The sequence below is a fragment of the Barbus barbus genome (assembly GCF_936440315.1).
Source record: "Barbus barbus genome assembly, chromosome: 25".
NCBI lineage: Eukaryota > Metazoa > Chordata > Actinopteri > Cypriniformes > Cyprinidae > Barbus > Barbus barbus.
The window spans coordinates 11,991,457-12,015,909 of NC_136753.1; the positions used below are offsets into that span (position 1 = coordinate 11,991,457).

The 24,453-nt window shown below is 37.4% G+C and overlaps 2 protein-coding genes across 4 annotated transcripts in view; one reads left to right on the forward strand and one right to left on the reverse strand.

Annotated features, from left to right (window-relative positions):
* The window catches only part of LOC306844463 (regulatory-associated protein of mTOR), a 285,322-nt gene that overhangs the window by 251,147 nt on the left and 9,722 nt on the right, over positions 1-24,453 (forward strand). The window contains exons 26-30 of the mRNA XM_079376622.1: positions 6,958-7,063; positions 9,348-9,462; positions 10,575-10,699; positions 10,796-10,897; positions 22,436-22,483. Of these exons, the coding sequence (XP_079232748.1) occupies positions 6,958-7,063; positions 9,348-9,462; positions 10,575-10,699; positions 10,796-10,897; positions 22,436-22,483 (496 nt within the window). The remainder of the gene's footprint in view (positions 1-6,957; positions 7,064-9,347; positions 9,463-10,574; positions 10,700-10,795; positions 10,898-22,435; positions 22,484-24,453) is intronic.
* On the reverse strand, positions 13,712-19,666 carry LOC306844460 (uncharacterized protein). Of its 3 annotated transcripts, none has more exons than XM_079376617.1 (5): positions 19,197-19,666; positions 18,559-18,804; positions 18,269-18,338; positions 17,071-17,248; positions 13,712-15,119 (listed from the first exon to the last, which is right to left on the reverse strand). In XM_079376617.1, exons 2-5 carry the CDS (start codon positions 18,586-18,588, stop codon positions 15,002-15,004), a joined length of 396 nt encoding a protein of 131 aa, XP_079232743.1. In that variant the 5' UTR covers positions 18,589-18,804; positions 19,197-19,666; the 3' UTR covers positions 13,712-15,001. The 3 variants fall into 3 exon arrangements, with proteins under 3 accessions (XP_079232743.1, XP_079232744.1, XP_079232745.1); XM_079376618.1 differs by having other exon boundaries at positions 14,305-15,119; positions 18,559-18,787; positions 19,197-19,521; XM_079376619.1 differs by having other exon boundaries at positions 14,502-15,119; positions 19,455-19,521.

Genomic DNA, 24,453 nt, shown 5'->3' on the forward strand with positions numbered 1-24,453 from the left:
GGAGACAAAACAACATAAAACATCAAGAAAGGAGCATATACAATCTAATATATACATAACTGTTAGTTCCAGTCCTTGATTCTGATTGGTCAACAGATTGGTGTTTTATTCATGTTAAAACACACATATGACCAGTTCACCTAAAGGTTCTGTGTGTCACTGCGCAACATCCTTAGCAACCACCCCTAGCAACATAATCAATATAGCATCAAAATGTATATGTATTTCAGCAGAATTAACAGTATATTAGTTATGTAATGAATTATGAGTGACCCCTGCTGCCGTTATGTTGTGTTAGTCACCTTTAATTGCTTTTTCCTGCTGCAAGATAAGCAGATCTATGTGTATATCATATATAGTGTTAAAAAAAAATCAGTGCAGGACTGTGCATTTCACACCTAGGCCTTTAGTGGTGTCCTACCTGAATTATTCCACCTCTTAATACCATCATTATGACGCCACGGCAACAGAAACAAATCAAGCATTAAATTGCAAAGTAAAACAGAAATTACAGTATTTTACACCTCACAAGAAATAACAGTCAATTTTATTACGGTTACTTTTCTTAAAGACATTCTTGATGACGTATGCAGCCTACAAATTGCGGCCTCCGGAGGATGCAGCCTCTGAAATGAGACACAGCGAATATTATACAGAAACGCAGTATAACAGGACATTGCATCACAGGCTCATGCAGCGAGAATTACCATTACTAAAGCAAGAAAGACAATTCAGTCTCGCAAGTCTTCTTATATTATTAACATTATGTACATTTTACATATATTATTTGCTTACTAAATAAAATACATTAAACTCACCAAAACTAGCCTACTGATTATTTGTACACAAAATCCTCCCTCCTTTCCTCAAGAAAAGTCCAATCACTCTGTTGTACAGGTTATTTGTGCGTTTCAGTTCCAACAATAAGTCCTTTTCTATCGCCATGGAGGCTAATGCTGAAAGTTGAGTCTATCCAGTCATATTTCTAGCATAAGTTTTAATTCGCTTTAGGGCTGAGAATGTCTGTTCAACAGAAGCAGTGGACACAGGGATAGTCACCAAACATGCCAATGTGTACAGTAGCCTCATGCTCTCACCCAGATTTTTCTGATGAAGGAAATAAAGGAGATCAACGGAACTTTTAAAATCAGTCATGGCATACATTACAGTCAGTTCTTTTTTTTAGCCGAGACAGATCCAATAGTGTTCCTCGACTCTGCATTAAGCTGGAGAATGCTGTATGCAGGAATTTTTTCCAGTAAGTCTGAAACTGTTGGGGGTTGAGGAGGGAAACAGTTTTTCATGGTCTTGAACTCTATTCTGTATCTGACAGAGAATGTTGTCCAGAATATTTCTTTGGAATTGGTTGTAGTATCAACGAAGGTCTCCTTGTGCTAGGCCTCTCTGTGCACACGGAGCGCATGAGATGCACGCAGAGGCTTCGTAGTTCTCATCAAATCAGATCAAAACTCCTTCACCCTTGCCATACAGAATTGTACATCCAAAGTTTTGTTCTGTAGTTTTGCAAAAAGCACATCTGAATGCTCAAAAATCCCATTAAATGTGTGAAGCAAAAAACAAAACTATCATCCAATCATCCAGATGTGCATTAAATCCATCAGCACAATGCACAGAGTCCTCGTCAAGCTCATCATGATATTCCAGTATGTGGTGAAACAGCTCCTTTAGGACACTCTTCTCAAAGACTGTACTGATGCCACACGAGGAAGTCGCTGCAGGCAAATATTGTCCAGTAGTTGCGTGTGCCTAAGGGATCTAGAGAAAAAAAGGCCGTTTAGTTGGTCAAAAAAGATCTTGCATTCTTTAAGCTTGGAGTCCCCTTGAGTCAATACTAAATTCAAATGATGTGCATAGCAGTTAATAAGGCCATAGGTGCTCTCTCCTTAAGATTCATCTGCACCCCATTTAGTCCAGATGATATGACAGCTGCATCATCGAAACACCTTGCCACAACTTTAACTAGACTAGTAACTAGTCATATTTCTCCAATAAACAAGAACAGCAATGTCATTGGCACGCTTGCCACTAGTAACATCTTCAAATCTGACTAACCATGTACCTTGATTACTTATTACACCTTGATACCTGTGCCCATCACAATGCAGGACCAGTACATTACTCACGTCTGTCATCTCGTCTATCATAACAGCATTGATCTCCTTTCTTATCTGTTCTCTCATCACTTCAGCAGTAGCATTAATAAGGTTGTTTTTATTTTGCCTGACAGAAGCTTCAAATAGTTGCTTCTATTTTTGAAGTTTTGATTTTGATAATTAAATGTTCCTTTTTTTTTTTTTGCAGTAAGATTGTGTACAAGGTTGTGTGCAGGGATTGATATTAACTTTTTTCACTCACCAGCCAATTTGGCTACTAAATTTTTAAGTTACCGGCCATTCATAACTTCTACTAGCCAAAAAAAAAAAAAAAAACGAAATAAACCAACAGCTTGAGGCTGTCTACACTGGAAGTGACAAAGCAACTGTTGCAAATCATTTTGTGTCAGTACTAGGGTGTGCAATACTAACAAAAAATAATCTCAACATTTTCTGGGATTTTATCGATAAAGATAATTAGATGATATTTTGCTGAGTGTGGTATTGTGCTGGTATCTTAAGGACTGCCGTGGACAGCTGGCTCCTAAAGTTTTTGATATTCTTCATATTCTGTGTGGTCAGTTCATAGCAGTGATAGAAATTAATCTTTTCCCATAAGTTTAAATAGATTTTTACCTTTTATAGGCATTTTTACCTTTATAAAACCTTTTTTTCTAAAAGTGTGCATCATCTTTTGGTCAAATTCTTACATTTAATCAGTCAATTATAATAATAATACGTTTAGGCTGTTACTAAACAAATGAAATCACTATCAATAAAATTCATTTTTACAGAAGATGCATCAGAAGTGGCATTTAGATGTATTTACACGTTAATGTAGACATGTATAGAAATGTGTAAATAATGTTTTGATATTTTAAACATGAAATGTTGAATTCTGATATTTGAAATTATAAAAAAAATGAAAAAATACTGTAAATGTGCCAGTAGGTGGCATCGTCTAAACACCGTCATGTTGCTCAGAGACGCAAAACAGCGCTGTGGCTGTGTTTGAAATATTTTTTTATTATCGAAATAGCACAAAAACATGAAATATTGGTGTCTAAAACGTAAGTCTCTTGATAATAACTTATTGTTTATTGAACTGTTGAATAAAATCAATATCACATTTGTAACCATGCTGATTTTTTAAGGAAAAACTGCACTCTTCCTGTGATATTGATTAACTATATGAATTGATATATACATTTTCTGCCCTCTTATCTTGAATTGTGATCATTCTTAAAGCATATTAATAGATTGAATCATGCAGTGAAAGAATGCACTCTAAATGCGCACGCGTCTAACCAGACTTCATCACGTAGTCTAGTGCACTCTGTAGGTGTGTTTTGTTTGGTTTTTTGCAATATACTCGATAATGTCATGATGTCTCACGAGTTCAATATTTGCGCTGAACTTGCGCAAATTTTGCTTGCATGAACTTCCCCAAGAAATTAATGAGTGACCATAATTTACGAAAAGTAACCCGCCAAATTGGCTAGTGATTTGACAGCGTTACCCGCCACAGCTGATTTTTACCCGCAATTGGCGGGTTGGCGGGTGTTAATTTCAAACCCTGTTTTAATCACAGGTAATTAATAATAATTTGTTACATTTATATAGCGCTTTTCTGGGTACTCAAAGAGCTTTACATAGAAGGGGGGGAATCTCCTCAACCACCACCAATGTGCAGCATCCACCTGGATGATGCGACGGCAGCCATATTGCGCCAGAACGCCCACCACACACCAGCTACTGGTGGAGAGGAGACAGAGTGATGAAGCCAATCAGTTTATGGGGATGATTAGGAGGCCATGATGGTCAGAGGCCAATGGGGAAATTTGGCCAGGATGCCGGGGTTACACCCCTACTCTTTTTCGAAGGACATCCTGGGATTTTTAATGACCACAGAGAGTCAGGACCTCGGTTTAACGTCTCATCCAAAGGACAGTGCTTTTTACAGTATAGTGTCCCCTTCACTACACTGGAGCGTTAGGACCCACACAGACTGCAGGGTGAGCACCCCCTGCTGGCCTCACTAACACCTCTTCCAACAGCAACCTAGTTTTCCCAGGAGGTCTCCCATCCAGGTACTGACCAGGCTCAACCCTGCTTAGCTTCAGTGGGCAAACAGTCTTGGGCTGCAGGGTGATATGGCTGCTGAATAAGTCTTTCTAAGTGATCAGCTGTGTCCTGTTGCATTAATTCTTCAGATATTAAAAGCAGGGAATGTTGTCGTATCAGTTATATCCATTACTTCTACATTCTAAATCTTGCATTCGATGATGACACACAAACCAGGATGAAAATGAGGGAGCTGACTTTGAGAGAAAAGCAAGCAATTTGGATGCTAAAAGAAAAGAGGAAGTCAATTAGAGCTATAGCAAAAACAAAGGGCATGGAGAAATCAAGAGTTTGGAAACCACCAGCGACACCAGCAACCAACAACTACCTGATCGGCTGAGAAAACAACAGTAGTTGATGACAGACAAATCATAAAAGCTGTGAAAATGAACCCTAAAAGATGTGTCTGTAAAATCACCAACAACTTCCAGAAAGCTGGGGTGATGCTCTGACAATCTACTGTCCTCAGGAGACTTTGACACAGAATTACAGATGCTACACAGCAAGATGCAAACCTCTGACCAGCACCAAAAATAGAAAGGCAAGTTTAGAGTTTGCAAAAAAGCACAAAGGTGAGCCAGAAGAGTTCTGTAACTATGTTTATAGACCGATGAGACAAAGATGAACCTTTATCTAAGTGATGGGAAAGCAAAAATGTGGAGTGTAACAAACTTCGTAGGTCGGGAAGAAGGAGGCGGGAACCGGCAAACATTTAAGAATTTAATAATCAAAATAAACAAACGTAAAAGTACAGCGGCAGCCCCTCACGGACGACTGCCGCACACAAAACACAAAATAATATCCAGGCCTGGTCCTCTCTCGTCTTCCACTGTCGTCACTCCTCCTTTTATCCTTCCGGAGCTCCTCCGTGGGACTCGAGACCGGTGAGTGTCGCAGGTGTCGCTCATTATCATTAACTCCACCGGCCTCGCTCCGTTCCCACGGCTCTCGGCCCCGCCTCACTCACCACATGGAGCAAAAAAGGATACTGCAAATGATCCCAAGCATACAGCCTCATCTGTAAAGCATGGTGGAGGTGGTGTCATGGCATGGGCATGCATGGCTGTCTCTGGAACAGGCCCTCTCATCTTTACTGATGACTTAATGTATGATGACAGAAGCAGAATGAATTTGGAAGGGTACAAAACCATCTTTCCTACCAATATTCAAGAAAATGCCACCAGATTCATTGGGAAGTGCTTCATATTGCATCAGGACAATGACCCAAAACACCCTGCCAGTTCAGTCAAGGAATTTATAAGGGCAAAGAAATGGAAAGTCTTAGATTGCTTAGTCTAAGTCAATCTCCAAATTTAAATCCGACTGAACATGAATTTCACCAGCTGGAGAGGAGAGTAAAGGCAGAAACTCCCCAAAACAAGCAACAATTGGAATTGGCTGCATTAAAGGCCGGGGAAAGTATTTCAAAGGATGAGACCAAGAGTCTGGTGATGTCTATGTGTCATAGACATGGGCGCAAGGGATCTGCAACTAAATAATAGCTTAAATAATCTAAATAATATTTCATATCTGCCTTATGTTCAACTGTCCCAATACTTATGCTCACATCAATGAGTGGGATGAACTCTAAAAGTGTTGTTCTTTTTATTTGGTAAAACACGTATGTGTTGAAATGGCTAATAATAAATGTGACATTCTGTAGTTTTGTCTCATATTCATCTTTTAATCACATTTGCAAATGTCTTTTACTGTTCCAATACTTACGGAGAGGGCACTGTATGTGCAGTAATTCAGAAAGTGCACTAAACAGAGAGCAGTCTGGACATAAGTTTGAAATGTGCATAATGGAATACAAATATAAGAGCACTTTGAGTGCAAACTGAAAAATCCATCTTGATAGAAGAGCTCTATTCCAGTCTATTAGAGTGATGGGTGTGATAAGTGCATATTGCTGGTGATTTGACTATGTGTGAGTGTTTGCATGCGATGGTATAATAACCGCTCTAGAGGAGACAATTAACTCTGACATATTCACAGTCCCAGCTGAGCAAGTAATCACATGTGCAAGCTCACTGCTTCATTTCCATGGAAAAACAAATTATTGATTCTCATTAAGAGATTGATATGGAGCCCCAGAGCTCCAGAAAGAAAGACAGGTGTGATTTCTTACCCTGCTTGAGCAGCTTGGACTTAGGCTTGCAGCATGGGATCTGATTCCCTGGAGCTCCTGTCTGGAAGACTGGATCGATCAGGGCTAATTAGCTGGGGCTGTGATTCTCTCTCTCAGGGCTTCAGCTCTATGTGTGCATGAATTGAATACTTTATTTATCTTGTTTTGCGGTTTTCTCATTCTTACAAATGGAGAGGCAGAGTTTGGGGAGAGGAAGAAAGAACATCAGTCACACTTTTTAGAAATTTAACAGACATGTGAAAGTATGGAAAGAGTGAGAGACTACAGTTGAGATGCTTTTTTAGAGAGAGAAAAACTTGTTAGCCTTTATTATTGTATTTCTTGAAGTTTGCATCCTTGATTCTGTTATTTTCCGCTTTATTACTGTGAAGTTGCTTTGAAACAATCTGAATCGTTTAAAGCACTTTATCAAGGTAATTTGACTTTACACAATTACAGTCTCTGGAGCTTCTGTTCTCACAACTGTCAAACCCAGGTGCATGTGTGCATTTGAATTTTTATGGTTTTAAACAGGTTGACTCTGTCTGTGCTCCATCATTTAAAATGTAATTCTTTCTTCTCTTTCAGATTCCAGAGGAGCATGATTTGGAGAGTCAGGTTCGTAAGGAGAGAGAGTGGAGATTCTTACGCAACGCACGAGTACGCAGACAAAGCCAACGCATCACCCAAAGAGGTACTGGTTTCCGACTGTAAAATGGCATGAAACTACTTAATTGCTGTCTAAATTTAGGCAGTTCTAGTCATATGTGGTCGTAACATATACGGGTCAAAATCACCATAGAGTGCCTTTCAACACTCACAATACTCAAAAAGTTTAATTTCCCATTCGCTTTGTCATATCATAAATAGTAGACATTCAAGTACTAAGAAACATATTAGCTAAGCACATTTATTTAGATAATTATGGGCCATTATTCAAAGCATAAACCATAAGATATGTCCACCCTGTCATAGACATATATACTACTGTTAAATACGTTTTCATTGCTAAATTAAGATGCAAATTATATTTTCTGAAAGGTATGATGTCCCTTTCCTAAACTGAGTTATTAAAAATTATGATAATAATAAATAATATAATTACATCCTCAATCACATTGATATACCCCCCCCCCCCCCCCCCCCCCCATTCATTTTAGTTTTTAGCAATATTAACTACAAATGAATGCTATTTTGAGCTTTTTGAGCTTCAGTTAGCATATTAGCTTACAAAAAACTTTGACTAGCTAAATATTTAGTCTGGTTGTTGAAGAGAATTTGGTATATTTAAACTTGCATATATTGAAAATACTGTATTCGAATCACTTCTGGCATATTTTATGCCGACAGGGTGGACATGTTAAGCTTTGGCAAAGCAAGTAAGCAAACTCATACAAAGAAAATTTGTCAATTGAAAAGTCACCAACTTATTCACCTCAGCATTGGAATTCCCGCCACTGAAGAGAAAAAAAAAATCTGTTGTCATGATGTCACTAAAGGGAATGGCCTTTTCTTAAAGGGGCGGATTCCCCAATATGACTGGATGGACAACCATTCAAGGGACATGGACAAACTCTTCATTTTTTATTAAATAAAAATATCATTTTTATTACCAAATGATCAATAGACTCAAACTGAGTAATCTCTTATTTAACAAAATATTAATAGGAGAATTGTTTTTTTTAATTTTATGATTTGACAATATTCTACTATCATTCAAATTTAATGAGCAGTGCATGGGACATAGCAAACTAACACACATCCTCTTACACAATACTAAACAAATCTAGAAAATGTAGATTTAAAGTAATGCTTTTGTTATGAATATAAAAACTTAGCCTAATATAACACACCCCTTCATAGTCATTTTTATTTTAAGTTATCATGGCAAATGAGTAATTTATGTACAGGACACCAAAAGGCACCCTACAGTGATATTACATATATTATATTTAGCAAAAGTTACAGATGCTAATATCACTTCACTCAAGTCTACAGCATGAATGTTTCTAGCCTTTCATGAATACTGGGGCACAGACCACTCCACAAAATAAAATAATTGTCCCCAATTTTTTATGTATTTATTTTTAATATTTCAGTGGATATAACATCTAAAAATCACAGGGCTGTCATTTAATCTAAATAATTTTTAAAACAAGGTATGGTACTCATTCCCAAATCTGGCATTTAATTCTGACTCTAAACAGCTGATCAAATACAGAGGACATGATTGCAGGGAAAATTATTCTCAGGTCAGTATACAATAATCTCCATTGGCAGACAATAATTTATAAGTAGTATTTTTGGGGGGAGAGCATTATTACACTGGGGCTTGTGGCCCAGCGAAAAGGGTCTACGACACCCCTGGTCTGCAGTAAACCTTTATCAGGAATGCTTTTGCTCTGTACATTAGATGCTTTTTATATAATGTGGATTGCATAATAATAATTTAATAATATACATTTAATATGGATTTCTCAAGTGGAACTGGGTGAACCAGTTATATGCTGTAGTTTTTGTGTGTGAAAGCCCCAAGCTTAAAAGAAAGCAATGTGCTTGGCTCCCTGTCTGAAGTCAGCGGAGTCTCAAACGGAATGGCTAACATGCTTACGTCAGTGCCGGCATGCACACACACAAGTGCGCAGGACTGATTGCGTCAGAGCGGAGGATCCTACTCACTCTCGTGTGTCTTTCTCCTTTCATCACTCTCTCCGCCATCCTCGTCTCTGAAGCCGAGAGAGGGGCTGCCCTCATTCAGTCTAGCTGGAGGAACTGAATCAAATCCTGAATTCCCTCTGAGTTCCCTTCATGCATATTTTTTCTTTCATCTGCAATTCTCACACTGAAGTTCAGTAGTGTCACCCTTATTCATTTTCCACAAAAACGTGTAAACCAAAAGAGTTCTGTGGTCATTAGTAAAGCTCAACATTTCACTAATTAAACCTGTTCTAACTGATCTATCCCTCTTGTGGTTTAAGGAGTGACACGGTTAGATGATCAGATCTTCATCAACAGAAACCCAGGTGTTCCATCAGTGGTGAAGTTTCATCCATTTAACCCCTGCATTGCTGTAGCTGATAAAGACTCAATCTGGTGAGTGACTGTAACATACACAACCACATTCATCTACAATCAAAACTCTTTGAAAGAGAAGGATGCATAAGCAGGCAAAAAACCATTATAACATTTTTCAAAATACCACTTTTCACAGTACTGCACATAGAACAATGTTTTCCATTAATCACTCAGACTCTGCTGGCCCCCCACAATCTAATCTGCCCCAGCTAATAAACCAAAAATATAGTTTCCCTTCTCTCATAATAACTTAAAAAAGGTCTAATGTTGTTATGTGTCACTGCTTTGGCAAAGCATCTATCAATCAAATTAATATCGAACATGCGATATAACTTAGTGTGTCAGTGTGTCTAAAACCACAAAGGCCTGAAATTTAGTTTAATAAGTGTATTACCTATTTCTCTGCATATTTCAAATCAAAGTGTGGTACTGTTTACGCTAAACACTGTATGCCAGTTATGCTTTATTTTCACATTTCACCATTTATGTTTTTACTTTTATTCCTGTATATCTCTAGATGGCATATTTTTGTAAACCTGTTGTTTTCTGCTCAATTAAAAGCTAGAGGGTTTAACTCTTTTAAGTAAAGAAAAAGAAATTGAGACAGCATTGTAATTTTACTACTGTAGTATGAAGTAAAATAAGTTCACTCCCCCATAGTCTCACAAAAAAACCACTGTAAGAATGTTACTTGTTATAAATCTCCTAATGACCATGGTAGGCCATATTTAGACTATCTTTGCCCCCTCTTCTCTGTTACAACTTGTGAAAACTGTCCCTGATTTAAAACTCATAAAAATGCTCATGGAGTTTTAAATAATGTGAATCAGTTTTTTTTTCTTATCAAATTCAAGTTCAAAATATCAAGTTCAAAACACTGATTCAGTTATTCTTTTGTCATCACTCAGAAATGTTCAAGCGATCTCTGTGTTGTACATGCTTAAAACTGAAAATATAAGTGGTAAATATTGCCGTCTGTTACCATGTATTGATACATTGTATTTGGCATGTTATTTACACTTGTCAGTTACACTGATATTCTTCCTGAACTCAAACAATCAATCTCGCTAGATGTGCATAGAGAGGCATTGTGAACTATTACAACTGTGTTCTGTGTATGTGTGGAACAGTTTTTGGGACTGGGAGAAAGGAGAGAGGTTGGATTATTTCTACAATGGGAACCCACGATACACACGCATTACAGCTATGGAGTACCTTAATGGACATGACTGCTCTCTCCTCCTCACTGCCACTGGTCAGTTCACCTATCATTCATGTTGAAGCACACTTTGATCGGTTCTCATGTTTGTCTCTTTCTATGCTGACTTGCACCATGCCACTTTTTGTGCAGATGATGGAGCTTTGCGAATTTGGAAGAACTTTGCTGACCAGAGGAATCCAGAGATGGTCACAGCGTGGCAAGGGCTGTCCGACATGTTGCCCACTACACGAGGTTTGCTTTCACACTCATACACTCTCTGTGCGAATACCGCTCTTCTTCTGTCATCTGAGTTTCTTTTCCCCCGTCTACTCTCTGCTCGGCCAGTGTTCGGAAAAAGCTGTCGGAATTTCCAGTCTTCCTGCATGACGCGGGACTGTAGAGACGCCCATGGGTGCTCTGGTACGAAAGCAGAATGTTGGTCATTACATTAGTTGTAGTTTTGTGGGTCTATTTCAAAATTCTTCAGTTTGCTGTTATATAAGACAAATTAGCAGTTGAGTTTATTTCACAATTGTTTGTGTTGGATTTGTGTGAATGTACAGTATTTATTATCCTAACTGGAACTTGCTATTTTGGGGTATGCATATCATTTATATAACATGTTAATAATTAGCTTGCTTATGTTAGATGCATTTATATTTTTTCAGTTATGCTTCTCAATTTTCCGTGATTAATATTAGATTCATCCCTTCTTATTTTCTGTATGTGGACAAACTTTAAAACTCAGATCACTGCCAAACAATTGTTGTTGCATCTGTCGAAGAAGTTAAGCCTCTTCATATCAGATTACAAAACTGATAAGATTAACCAAATAATATTATAGTCCCAGTGCCTTTTCATTATTCCAGGTGGATGATTTCAAAACAAGACAAGCCTCATAGATAGTGGAGCTTACCTGTTTCATCTGTTGTATCTAGAGAAATTTGTGTCATAATCTGGTTATTCTTGGTGGGATTTTGAGAAGTTAAATTGCACATTGAAAAGAGCCGAAGGACACGTCTGAGTCAAACTAGGACTGACATTAGTTGTCAGCAGTGGGGCTTATCACAACCTATCAGTTAAACCCATTTAGACTCACAGACACAGATTTTTTTTTCCCAGCTGGGGGGGCGTGCTGTCAGCCTCAACTTTGAGACACATTTTTTGGAATAGTTCACCTCATCTGTACTCCATGCTGTTCAATCATTATTTTTGTATTCTTTATTTCCATAGAACACAAAAAGCAGAGCATCATGCCTTTCGTATGCAACACAGCTTGATATTAACTGTCACTGTCAAAAGGGACAAAAAAAAGCTCCATAAAAGTAGTTCAAATAACTCAATTTAATAGATTTGCATGAGTAACAGATTGATCTTTGAAATTTGGTTCTGTTCGAAATTTCATACTGCATATTACTACTCAATGTTTCTACAGTATGCAATCTCTCCAAATTCAGTTTACTGCACAATATGCAAATGTATGCATTAACTATCCAGATGATCTGCTAGATTTGACATTGTGTGACATAAGCAAGTGTACACTTTAAAATACTGTATCCCAATCAATCTTTATTGACTCATTATGTGATTGGACTGACTAAAGACATTTGCATAATGCCACAAAATAAACTGCATATTTTATAATTTTTTAAACAGTGTACAGTGTACCATAGCAAACACAGCCTTTGTGAGCACAGTATGCCTGACAAGCAATGGTGGTTTGCAAGATTTTCAGTGAATTATTTAAATTTTAGTCTGTTCTTCACATAAAGATATTGTAGAGCTGATCTCAGAACTGTCATTAAACTGGTTTCTAGGACAGCTGCAGGGAGAATCTTAGCCAGGTCATGGCTCCATCAGAGCAGAAGATAGAATGTCCATAGAATGTCCTTATGACCTTACCACTGACTCCTAGCCTAATTTTAAATTGATGAATAAAATGGCTGCATGCATATTATATATGTATAATGCTTAATGGCACTTTTACCTCAATTTTAAAGTGAAATGGTTTCATTCCAAGAACCCTTAAGTAAAAGATCAGTAGCTTTAATAGAAATCAAAAAAATGTTAGTGTCCTCCTCGGTTGCTGTAGCCCTCGTCCTTACTGCTGTTTCTCATTCCTGTTTTCTTTACCTACAGTAACAGCTGCTCAGACAATCTTTTTCTTTCCTTCATTTACTTTAATAACTTTTTGTGATTCCCCTGCAAAATCTGTTTACGTTTTCTCTGTAATGTCTGTAAAGACATTTTTCAGGGTCCTCTATCTTTGGAAAGGAGGAACAAGGCTTCTGTCAGCAGTATGACTCTTTGAAGTTTTAATTCATCCAAAAACTGTCATCACTTATTCACTCTCATGTCTTACCAAACTCCTGTTACTTAATGGATCCATCTTCTGTAGACCATAAAAGGAGCTATTTTGAAGAATGTTTATACAGCTCTTTCACATGCATAGCATATAATGAAAGAAGGCACTATAAAAATAGTCCATACAAATAATAAGCCTAATACAGTATATAAGTTTTCTGCAGACTTTTGATTTAACACTGTTCTAACCAAACACAACGCAACAAAGTGGCAGGCTTAAAAGGTATCTCTTCCATGATTTTTAACCGAATTGTGATTAGTGGCCCTACATTTTGTCATTCACTCTTTTCTATTTCTGCAACATTGTGCAAGGAAGCCCCACTTACTCTAAAATCTCATTGTACCAATGTACAATGATTGCTAAAGGCCATTTTTCATTGATAATTTTGCCTGTTTGGCCTGATTCAGACGGTAATTGTTTCTCAAGGAGACACAAGCATTTTTCAACATTTACAGTAGTTAGTCTGTGATTGTATTGCCATCCAAATTCAGAATGCTGGTGTTTTTCTCCCACCACCCTTGTAAAAATCCCCAGCCAAACTGCCTACTGTTTTTTGACAAACACCAAGGTCCTGTGGTAATTTAATTGCCATCTGAATCTGCATCTCTGAGTTTACAAGAAGAAAACGATTCAAAATTCACTGTTTAAATCCTTTTTGACCATTGCTGAACACTGTACGGTAACTGCTGCACTTTTCTGTAATTTGCATGCATATTTATTAGTGAAATTGCTGGAAAGCATTTACAAGAACAATATTTCATAGCTGCTCCACCACAGCAAGTAGGATCTGTTAAGAACAAAAGCAAGAAATAGTAGAAAAGCACATAAACATTTGAAATGGTTGATTATTATGGTAGCAACGCTATGCAATACAATTTTAAAATGTTTATTATATACATAAAAATATAAACCAAGCAGCTTCACGTTTACCTTCACTGTAAAAAATTTACCGTAAAATTTACAGTAACTTACTGGCAACAATTAGCCAGTAAGTTACTGTGAATACTTTTTACAGTAAAGGTACTGTACTTCCATTTACAGTATTTTATGTATTCACTGTAAAATCAAAAACAATTAAATACTGTGATTTTAGTTGTATTTACAGTAACTTACTGGCTAATTGTTGCCAGTAAGTTACTGTGAATACGTTTTACAGTAAGGGCACTGTACTTACATTTACAGTATTTTGTGTATTCACTGTAAAATAAAAAACAATTAAAAACTGTGATTTTAGTTGTATTTACAGTATTGATTGTTTTACTGTAGAATAAAAAAATATACTGTGATTTCAATTGCATTTACATACAAAATTGTATTGTATTTTATGTATTGTATGCAATACAGTACTATAAACAGTAGATAACAGTTAATCACTGTAAATTCAGTTTCTCACTGTACAATTTAAATACTGTATCACTCTGATTTAATATTAGCCATCATTAAAAGAATCACCCATATTCTAAAACATTGCAATCAACTGCAGACAATAAGAAAAATGTTAACAGTTATTTATTTAAAAACATTTGGTGAACAGGAATGACAAAACAGGTACAACATAAAGGGATAATGGACATTGGACAACATGCTATTATACCATCCAAAGTTAACGCACATTCTATGTTTGTAATGCGGCCACAACGCCCAGCGGAGTGTGTTAACTTTGGATAGTCTAATGGCGTGAAGTCTATTATCCCGCTTATTCTACTGTTGCTAAATTTAATTTACGACTGAAGAAATTTTTTACAAAACTAGGCTATTTCATTAAAAGTTTTGTAAAGTCACAGAGCAAACTGTTACTAGTTCATTCACTAGTTCCACATGACTGGTTGCTATGACGGAACAATAATGCAAATTGATACAATACGGTCAAACAATTGAACTACTTTGAAGCCGTGCAAATAACTGATTATTACCACATTCTAAAGAGCAATAAATAACACTATGGCAATATTGAAATAAAATAAAACATTGAACATTAAAAAATAAAATATTTAACATTTGCATGAACATTTAAAACAGAAAGGAAAATAAACTTCCCCTGCCACTTGACAAAGGTCTATGGCCTCTTGCATGCCCTGACCTTGGAGACCTAGAATCGTAGTTGGAGCCCTGAAATTAAAGAAGAAAACATTAGATCGGCTGAATGGTTTCGAAAACGGTAAAACTCAACTGTTTAACTCTGGGGGAGTTGTAAAATGAGCCTATTTCCAAAAAAAGTGGAGTGTTCTTTTAACAAATACAACTTTTTATTTAAATAATGTAGGCTACTAGTAAATGGTGAAATTAACATTTAGAAAGATTAATAAATGCTGTAGAAGTGCAGTTTATTAATAGTTAATGTTAACTAATGTAGTTAACTAGAGTTTAATAAATGGAACCATATTGTAAAGTGTTACCAATTTGTTATACACCGATTCAGACGTCTCGTGAGTTCAGTGTTGGACAGATCAGTTGTTTTAACCATTCATTAAATGTAATCGGTTCAAAGGAGTCATTAGTTCGAGAATCGGACGTGTCATTAGCGGACTATGGCACGCGTTTTATTATCCCGGGAGTTTAGGACATTGTACAACATTTTTGTCAACACAGGAAACATTTCATCACTGGATAGTTTTGTTTGTTTATTGAAAGTGTTTTTATTTCAGCTGATGCGGAACAATTTTCAGAGTACATAAGGCAACGTTTTTTTTTAGCACAATTCACACCTAGCGGTAATTCAGGGAAAAAAAAAAATCTCTGAATGCTCGACATGAACTTCGGTCTTTTACCATCATGTCAATTCTCAATTGATTTTGATTAATATGCCTGAGGGAGCGAGAGCGAGCAAGACAGTTTGAAGACGGTGAGAGTGCGCGCAAGGCCAGGGCTCTCTCTCTCTCTGCTCGTTCTATCAGTAACATGCGCCCTGTCACAAGTGCAGCAGTCATCTACATCACCCCGTTCAAATGGCTTTAGCAGGACAAAAATTCGCTTTGGCGGCTGAGAGAAATGGAGGGAGAGTTATTCATTTTCTTTTAACACTATTTTTATTTTTTTTAAATGAATAACGAAACGCAATGTGGCAGGCAGCCGGTGTTGATCCTGTGACGATTCGGTATCGGTTCAGTAATAGACCATAACCGATTATAATGTACTGACGCTTTCTGACGTCATTTAACGCGGTAGCATACAATGGCAGAGGGAGGCGAGTGCGAGTAATTAAAGATGCTCCAACTACTTTTAAAGCCTACATCTGGGCACATTTCGGCTTTTATTAGATTAGATTCAACTTTATTGTCATTGCACAAGTAAGGTACAGGGCAACGAAATGCAGTTTCATAAAAAAGTTCATAAAAACCTGCTTACCAGGTTTTTATGAACAACCTGGTAAGCACGACCTGCAGAAGACGCGCTGTGTGCGCTCATGTCACGCACAAATAGAATATGCAGGAGGTAATACCACTAACTTGATAAACCACATTAGCCGTTTGCACCACGAGCTGTTAACATCTGGCAGAGTCTGACTGCTTTTAGAGATGCACGGATGAGCTCCAACGCCGAATCCGTAGCCAAAAATAAATCATCCACCCACCCCAATAATTTTCTCTGACTTAAGTATCCACATCCGATGGTCAAATTACAATTATTCTGTGTTGTTATGCGTGATTATAAATGGATGATCGTCACCTTCAACAGCGGACTCGGCGATGGTTGATGCGCGCATCTTTAATGGTAACATAATACACTGATTAATGAGCGCTGCTTTTAAATGAACATTTCTTTAAAACAAAATTTATATGACAGATTTTCCTTTTCTTAATGGCACAAGCTTTACTTCCAACTGGAATGTCACTGTTTGAACAGGCGAGCACACACATCACTTTTGAAGAAAAATGTTAAATTGAGAATGCGGTGCATCGGATTGAACTGAATCGATGACATGATAATCGTAATCGAATCGAACCGTGAGACCTGTGTCGGTTCACACCCCTAATTTTAAAGGGAGAAGATGATTTTGAACAGCTTTTCAATTGTCAATTTGCTTTTACACTGCAATCAAACTATTTAAGATAAAAAATACCTCTGAACAAACTCCAGTGTTGTGCTGGCTTCCACCTGATACTCTAGGTTGAATACATAGTAACAGGCGAAGAGAGCGGCCAAGGCAGTGGTGAAGTCCGCCATGTGAGCACCAGGTGGGATTACGACCCTCCCCTCGATCGACAGCATCCATTTTTTTGCAGTCAGGATTGTCTCTCCTTAGTAAAGACAATAGTCATCACAAAAAATATATTTCATAGCAATACATTCTATAAAAGATTTTCTCCACATAAATTATTATAAAAACAGGGCAGGGAGCATACATATCTTCGAAGCAGTGCATTAAAGGATTAGTTCACCTCAAAATGAAAATTTCCTAATAATTTACTCACCCCAATGCCATCCAAGATATCCATGTCTTTCTTTCCTCAGTGGAAGAGAAATTACATTTTTGTAGGAAAACATTTCTGGATTTTTCTTCGAATAATGGACTTCAATTGTAACCAACGTTTTGAAGTCCAAATAAATGCAGTTTCAAAGGTCTTTGAAGTGCTTCAACGGGCTGTGCGGGATCCCATTTGAGGATTAGGGTCTTATCTAGTGAACCGATCGGTCATTTTCTAAAGAAATATATAATTTATATACTTTATAAAATTTTTAAATATAAAATATTACTTAATTTATATACTATGTCAAAGTATATAAATTATATATATTTTTTTAGAAAATGACAGATCGTTTCACTAGATAAGACCCTAATCCTCAGATGGGATCTGGGAAACTGCATTTATTTGGACTTCAAAACGTTGGTTACAATTGAAGTCCATTATTCGAAGAAAAATCCAGAAATGTTTTCCTACAAAAATGTAATTTCTCTTCCACTGAGGAAAGAAAGACATGGATATCTTGGATGGCATTGGGGTGAGTAAATTATTAGGAAATTTTCATTTTGAGGTGAACTAATCCTTTAAGCAGCAGTAACTGGTTTGGTGATAGAAAAAGAATGTGTGATACAGGCATAGCAAGCAATCTGAAATAGCAATCACGACATTATAGGTGGCTACTAAAGATGAGAGATTACTTCACATAACTTAAGTTTTTGAAGTGACTGTGCTGTTCCTGACTGGTGCAGAGGCAGAGAATGACACGACACACATTCACTAGTGTTTTCCAGAAACTTTGCTTTGCTTGTGCCCTATACATTCAAAGGATTCGTTAACATTGAATGTGAAACTTACCGAGCATGATGATCCTTGGAGTGATTGGGAGAGACAGCTGGGCCTCTGCGTCTGTGGGAGTGGTAGTCTCCTATGACAGCAAAGATAAGAGTTACTTGAAACAAGGTAGACGGTATATTATCTCTAGGATAGAAAAAGCTTTTTGAAATTTGTTGATAAGGAAGCAATGAGCCTTTTTTTTGTGTGTAAAATGTTTCACTCTAATCAGGGAAAATGATTCTTCCGCAATAAATGTGACAATTAATTGTTGAAAACTCCAAATAAAATATTTAAATAATTAAGGAACTTACATCAGCAATGAGAAAAAGTGGCTCTCTCATTGCATCAACAGTGACTTTTATCAACTGTCTGCGGTCATCCGGAGCTGGCCTCTCACCCTACTGCTCTTCTAAGAGTCAGCCTGACTTTGTTCCATGGCACCTCAAAACTGTTCACCCATGCAGAGATGGGACTGATAGATGATATGGGGCATGTGCTGGAAGAGGCAACTGACAGTGGCTCAGACGATGAAGGGCTCAGCTGGGGATTGGAAGGACCTGCATTACACACGTATGAGTGAAAGCACAGAATAGTCAGGTAAAAATAAGGTTTGACCCTAAAAAAAAAAAATCTAACAAAAGGTTTCTTAGTGGTTTACAAAAGTATCAGATGTAACGTTACTTGAACTAAAACTTTTTAAAAAATTCAAAATGGTGGCCGTCAGGTCCTTATAGGTGGGTCAATATAGGGTTAAACCAACAAAATGTAATGCAGTAGCAGCTAATTGAAGCTGTGGTGAAATTACAGTGCTTGCACGCGTAATTCATTTTGATGGCAAGCTAACTGTTATACTCCTAGCTCTAGCTGTAACTTATACATGTGGCTTTTGACACTGAAGTTTTTTTTTTTTTTTTGCTCCTAGTAAGTTAGTGATGGTAAATTTACTTACTGATTTTCTGGAAGTCCCGATAAACAGTTGGTGAAGGATCCGCGATTGCAAGATGGAAACTCCGGCAGAGGCCACGGGTGGGAAAAATACATTAACGTTAAAGGCTGTGTAAACGTCTCCGTCGGAGCTTTCACGGAAACGTTTTCGCTGAATTCCTCTCAGGCAAAAAGTGAAAGATATCAACACGAAGACGAAAACAAAATAAATACAACCACAAGACAAAGCCGTGTGTAAAGAAACGTAAATCTGAGAATTAACGGACCTTTTCTGTCACTGACGACGAGTCAGAAATTCAAGTGCTGCTTCTTTCGCGCTTTTTTCCCACAGATTCTAGAACTGTTTAGACTGGGTAAACCCCGCCCACTCTGCCGGCCTTTGATTTCGCCCTGCAGCTCAGAAACAGCTCTGGAAACTTGCGCGTTTATCTCTCCTGCTTCCGAAGAAAAAAAATATATAACACTGATTTTTGTAAAATAAAAATCCCATGGTACGTATTTATGAGTTAACCAGACAGCCCCAATTTTGGCAAGTAATGCACATGACATAGCCTACCCAAAATAAAAGTCATTCTGAATAGACACAAAACCTTAGAAAGCTTGAGAGTTTTGGCTCAAGTTCAAAACTCAAAATTAATCAGATGTTATTAATATTGAGATATATAAGCTCAAAAATAAAAACAACAATATTTATTAAATGTATAAAAATATTAATATTTTAATATTAATATACATAATTATGTGAATATACTATTGCAACTTATAACCAATGGTCATGCTTCATTTCAAATCTGAGGATGATATCTAAAAAAACTATGCGTTTATGAAGGCTATATTGTTATGTCAGGGGAGACTTTGGAGAAGTTTAAGATAAGGCTTATCAAATATGTTATTGCCCTGTTAACACCCATTTACACCCAAACACCCATTTACAGTCACAAAACAAACAAACAAAAAATATTATTGGAATCTTATGTGAATTCTTTATTGTATGGAATAGAAAGCTCCTGCAGCAGGTGCATCAGAGTACAAGTATATATACAAGTTATATGACACATTTTAATTTATTAATATTACACTTTTACCTAAAGCTCACCATAGAGTATTTATATCATATTCCGGTAATTAATTCTGAAAAACAATAATCTGGGCCTGTCCATGTGAAAGGGGTACAAAGAAAGATATGATAAAAAAGGAAAATTACAGTAGTTTACTTTACTATTTACAGTACTATAGTGGCTAAATTGTGATTTTTTTACAGTAATGCTTGGACTACTGTGATTTCAACTGTAATGCTTGGACTACTGTGATTTTTACGGTCCTACTGTAAACTTTTCAATATTCTACTGTAAAAATCTTATACAGTAATGTTACTGTGAAATCTACAGTAAATAACTGTAGATTTCACAGCCATTTTTTACAGTGTTGTGTAAATAAGAGGTTGCATTAACTTGACATTAACTTACCTGATATCCATCATTTTGAAAGATGAAATGCAAGACAAAAAAACATTTAAGCTATAGTGCATCTATTTCCCTATTTTTAAATAGGATATTTAAATAATCAAACACTAAATAGGATATAATTAACTATGAATTTATTCTTATTATTCCAAGCATATGATAATTTATTTGCAAGCAGACAATCATGCTCATGCCACGTGAGCAGTGTGTTCCCAGGTTCGTAGGATCACAGAACTCCATTGTGAATCAATCACCTTCCGAATCCATGAGTTTTATCACTGAGGTGCCATGTAAGTTTATTTTTAGAGATGACCACGAGAGACGATTACCATCCGAATAGGGCTAAAGCTCTTTCTTATCATACTTTAGTACAATGGCTCCCTACAACGTTCTTGGAGTCACCCCATCACTTCACATTTTGCATGTCTCCTTAATCAATCACATCTATTTCTCAACTCATCAGCTTAGTAGTAGAGACTCCAAGACCTGAAACGGATGTGTCATACAAAGGAGACATTCAAAATGTTGACTCCAGAAACTTTTTTTTTTATTATACTTGGATTATAGCGCACAAGTTGTTTTATGGTGTAGGAACTACTGTTTTGTTTTTGGAGCGTGAAAGACACTGTATACTATATGGTGACTAACATTCTTCATTTCTTATTTTACTGCTAAGAAAGAAAGCTAGGTTTACAGCAACATGAGTGAATGACAAATTTTGTATTATTCAAGTGTTTCTTTAAAGGATTGCCATTTGCGATACCATTTTAACAGAGATCTCCTTGTGTTTAATTTATCTATTGTTGTGTGTGTATATACACTCACAGATTCTCATCTTGAGAATCTTTATTTCCCAAATGAAATTAATTCAGATCATAACCAAAAAATAATAATAATAAAATGAAATACATTGGATAATAACTCAATGAATGACTCTTTCACAATAAAAAACTTAATACCAGGAGAAGATCTCAGTCACGTACATCAGAACTCAAGAAGATTCTTGAGCTTCTGGCTTTCCTGAAGAACTCCTGCACATCTGTGCTACTTTAAGATGGATGAGCAAAGTTTTGGCTCTGAGAACTGATTTCAGCCTTGCTATTCGGCTCCCTGTGAGAAAACCTGATTTACTTGGCAGATGTCATGCTGGGAAACCACAGCCTTGTTCTCCCTCCCTTTCCTGCAGTGTGTGTGTGTGGATGTAGATAAGATAAGAGCTGAATTAAATTCAGGTGGAAAATGAGTGTGGATCGTATCGGTGTGTGTGTGTGTGTATGAGAGAATGAGAGAGAGAGCCCATTTCCATGTAAAAGTGAGTGTGTGTGTCTGTGTGTCTGTCTGTCTGTCTGTCTCTCTGTCTCTCTCTCTGTCTGTCTGTCTCTCTGTCTCTGTCTCTGTCTGATAGGCCCAGTCCCAAATGCTGCCCTGAAACCTTGTGCCACACTTTAATCATGTAATGCCATATAAAGTTTTGATAGGCCAAGTGTGCATTTAGAGTGCATGGGGTAACCACTATGGAGGCATTTTCGAGCCCCCTTCTGAAACCTAAATTGAAAGATGAAATACCTTACCGCCTTGTGGACTTTTCTGACATTTTTATAAAAGCTATTGCAAGACCACAAGTGTGCATGAAGTACCTTATTTGGGACAGGGCTACAGATCACATCCTGATGTGTTTACATGTGTGCTAACATGGTGGTGTCTTCTGGCTGATAAACTGACTGACCCTCCTGATCTCCCTCCTGTGCTCTTCCCATCTCTTCCTCTTCTCCTTTCACAGGTTTGGCCCGACGGGTCTCAATCTATCTTGACAGAAGTAAGCAAGGAGGTGAGTGCTTCTCTCTCTTCTTTTCCTTCAACTCTATTTGGTGTTTGCACATGTGACACTGAGCATCTAATGTTTTCCCGTTCCCAATTATAGCCTAACATTTTTCTCTGCATTCATCTGATTGGCTCTTTTAATTCTTATCTCAATTCTGATTGGTGGAAGTCAAAGCTTACCAGTATAATTTTTTTCTTCTTCATTTTAAGCACTATTTTTGGTGAAAAATATGCACAATTCTGTAGAAAGTAAAAGTAGCTTTAGTATCACAGAGAAACTAATTTTAGTCTGGTGCACAATTTAGTTGATGAAAACAAAATTAAATTAGCTCAAATTTTTGTGACAAATGAGGACATAAATTTGTATAATGACACAGGTATTACAAGGTGAAGGTGACTTTTCAGGACATTGACCCATGTCCCCACTTTTCAAAACGCTTATAAATCATACAGAGTGAGTTTTTTGGGGGGAAAGTTGAAATGCACAGTCTCCTGTGAGGGCTAAGTTTAGGTGTAGGGCAATAGCACATACAGTTTGTACAGTATAAAAACCATTACACCTATGAGATGTCCCCACTTTTCACAAAAACAAACGTGTGTGTGCTAGCTATATAGAAACGTCTTTTTTGCATATCAACTACTTAAGTTGTCAAAAATATATAATTATTAGCTTAGTTTATTCATTTAAGCTTAACACTGGAATTCTGACCAAAGACAAACCAAATTCATGATGAATGTGCTTCATAAAGTTTTTATTCCTGATGTGAAATTCTCCTTTGGTTTCTCCATTTATATCTCAGCAGTGTTTGGAGGAATTAATGTGAGGGGGGTTTTCTCTTCTCTGAGATTGGATTTTTGATAGACAGCAGAAGTTTTGAAAGTAGGGCAGCAGTGCTACACTTCTAGCATGTCCTGATCCACATAACTTTTGGCTGTGTGTTTGGGACACTCATATAAGGGTGTTCTTTACTCTAATGATTGAACAGAATCAGAGAATGACAGCCAGTCAGTCAGAACTGAGCCAGGGCCCCAGACCAGTCAGGACCCCTCTTGTCATTCAGAAGGTGCTGATAACGTGAGAGCTGACGCTATGTAGTAAATTGAAAGTTGGTTTTGGTCAGTTTAATCTAGAGGTCTGCCGAAGCAATAAGCTGAAGCTGGAAGCCCTGTGACCTGACCAGTGCTGTCAAATTTTAAGACAGAGCCAAACCCTCTCACTCTCAGTCTGTTTCCTAATCAAGTGAGTAGATCCAGACACTTGAATTCTCAGCACTCTTACTAAAATATGACTGCATTTGTGCACAAAATGAGTTGTTAAAATCGCAATCTTTCATAGACACACTGCATCCCAAATGTACTCAACCACGTAGTGTATGAATTACATAACATTATTTTGTCATTCATAATCGGAGTCTGATAGCCCCTCTCCCTTTGCTACAAAATTGAGTACATGAAATGTCCAACATTCCACACTTCATTTTTTTTGGTTAAGTGCATCATCCAGGTATTTAAAGTGCACTTTTTCTTTTTGGAATTTTCAGTGTGAACACACTACTTGCACTATATATACTACAAAATATATATTTATACAATTTATACTCACATGGGCAGTCGTGGCCTGATGGTTAGAGAGTTGGACTTGTAACCCGAAGATTGTGGGTTCGAGTCTCAGGTCCGGCAGGGATTTTAGATGGGGGAGTGAATAACCAACACTCTCTCCACCCTCAATACCACGACTGAGGTGAGACCCTTGAGCAAGGCACCGAACCCCCAACTGCTCCCCGGGCGCCGCTGCAATGGCTGCCCACTGCTCCGGGTGTATGTTCACTACGGTGTGTGCACTTGGATGGGTTAAATGCAGAGCACAAATTGTGAGTATTGGTCACCATACTTGGCCACACACCACTTCCCTTTCCCCTTTCCCTTTCCCCAAAACGTCATAGAATAGTGCATAAGTACGCGATTTGGGATGCACCT

Excerpts from the sequence above, each read along its gene's own strand:
- LOC306844460 (XM_079376617.1), bottom strand. The coding sequence starts at position 18,588 with ATGAGAGAGCCACTTTTTCTCATTGCTGAT. Across the intron at positions 18,339-18,558 it reads CACTTTTTCTCATTGCTGAT|GAGACTACCACTCCCACAGA; the intron begins GTAAGTTCCTTA and ends TTGCTGTCATAG. Across the intron at positions 15,120-17,070 it reads ACACTGGAGTTTGTTCAGAG|GGCTCCAACTACGATTCTAG; the intron begins GTATTTTTTATC and ends CTTTAATTTCAG.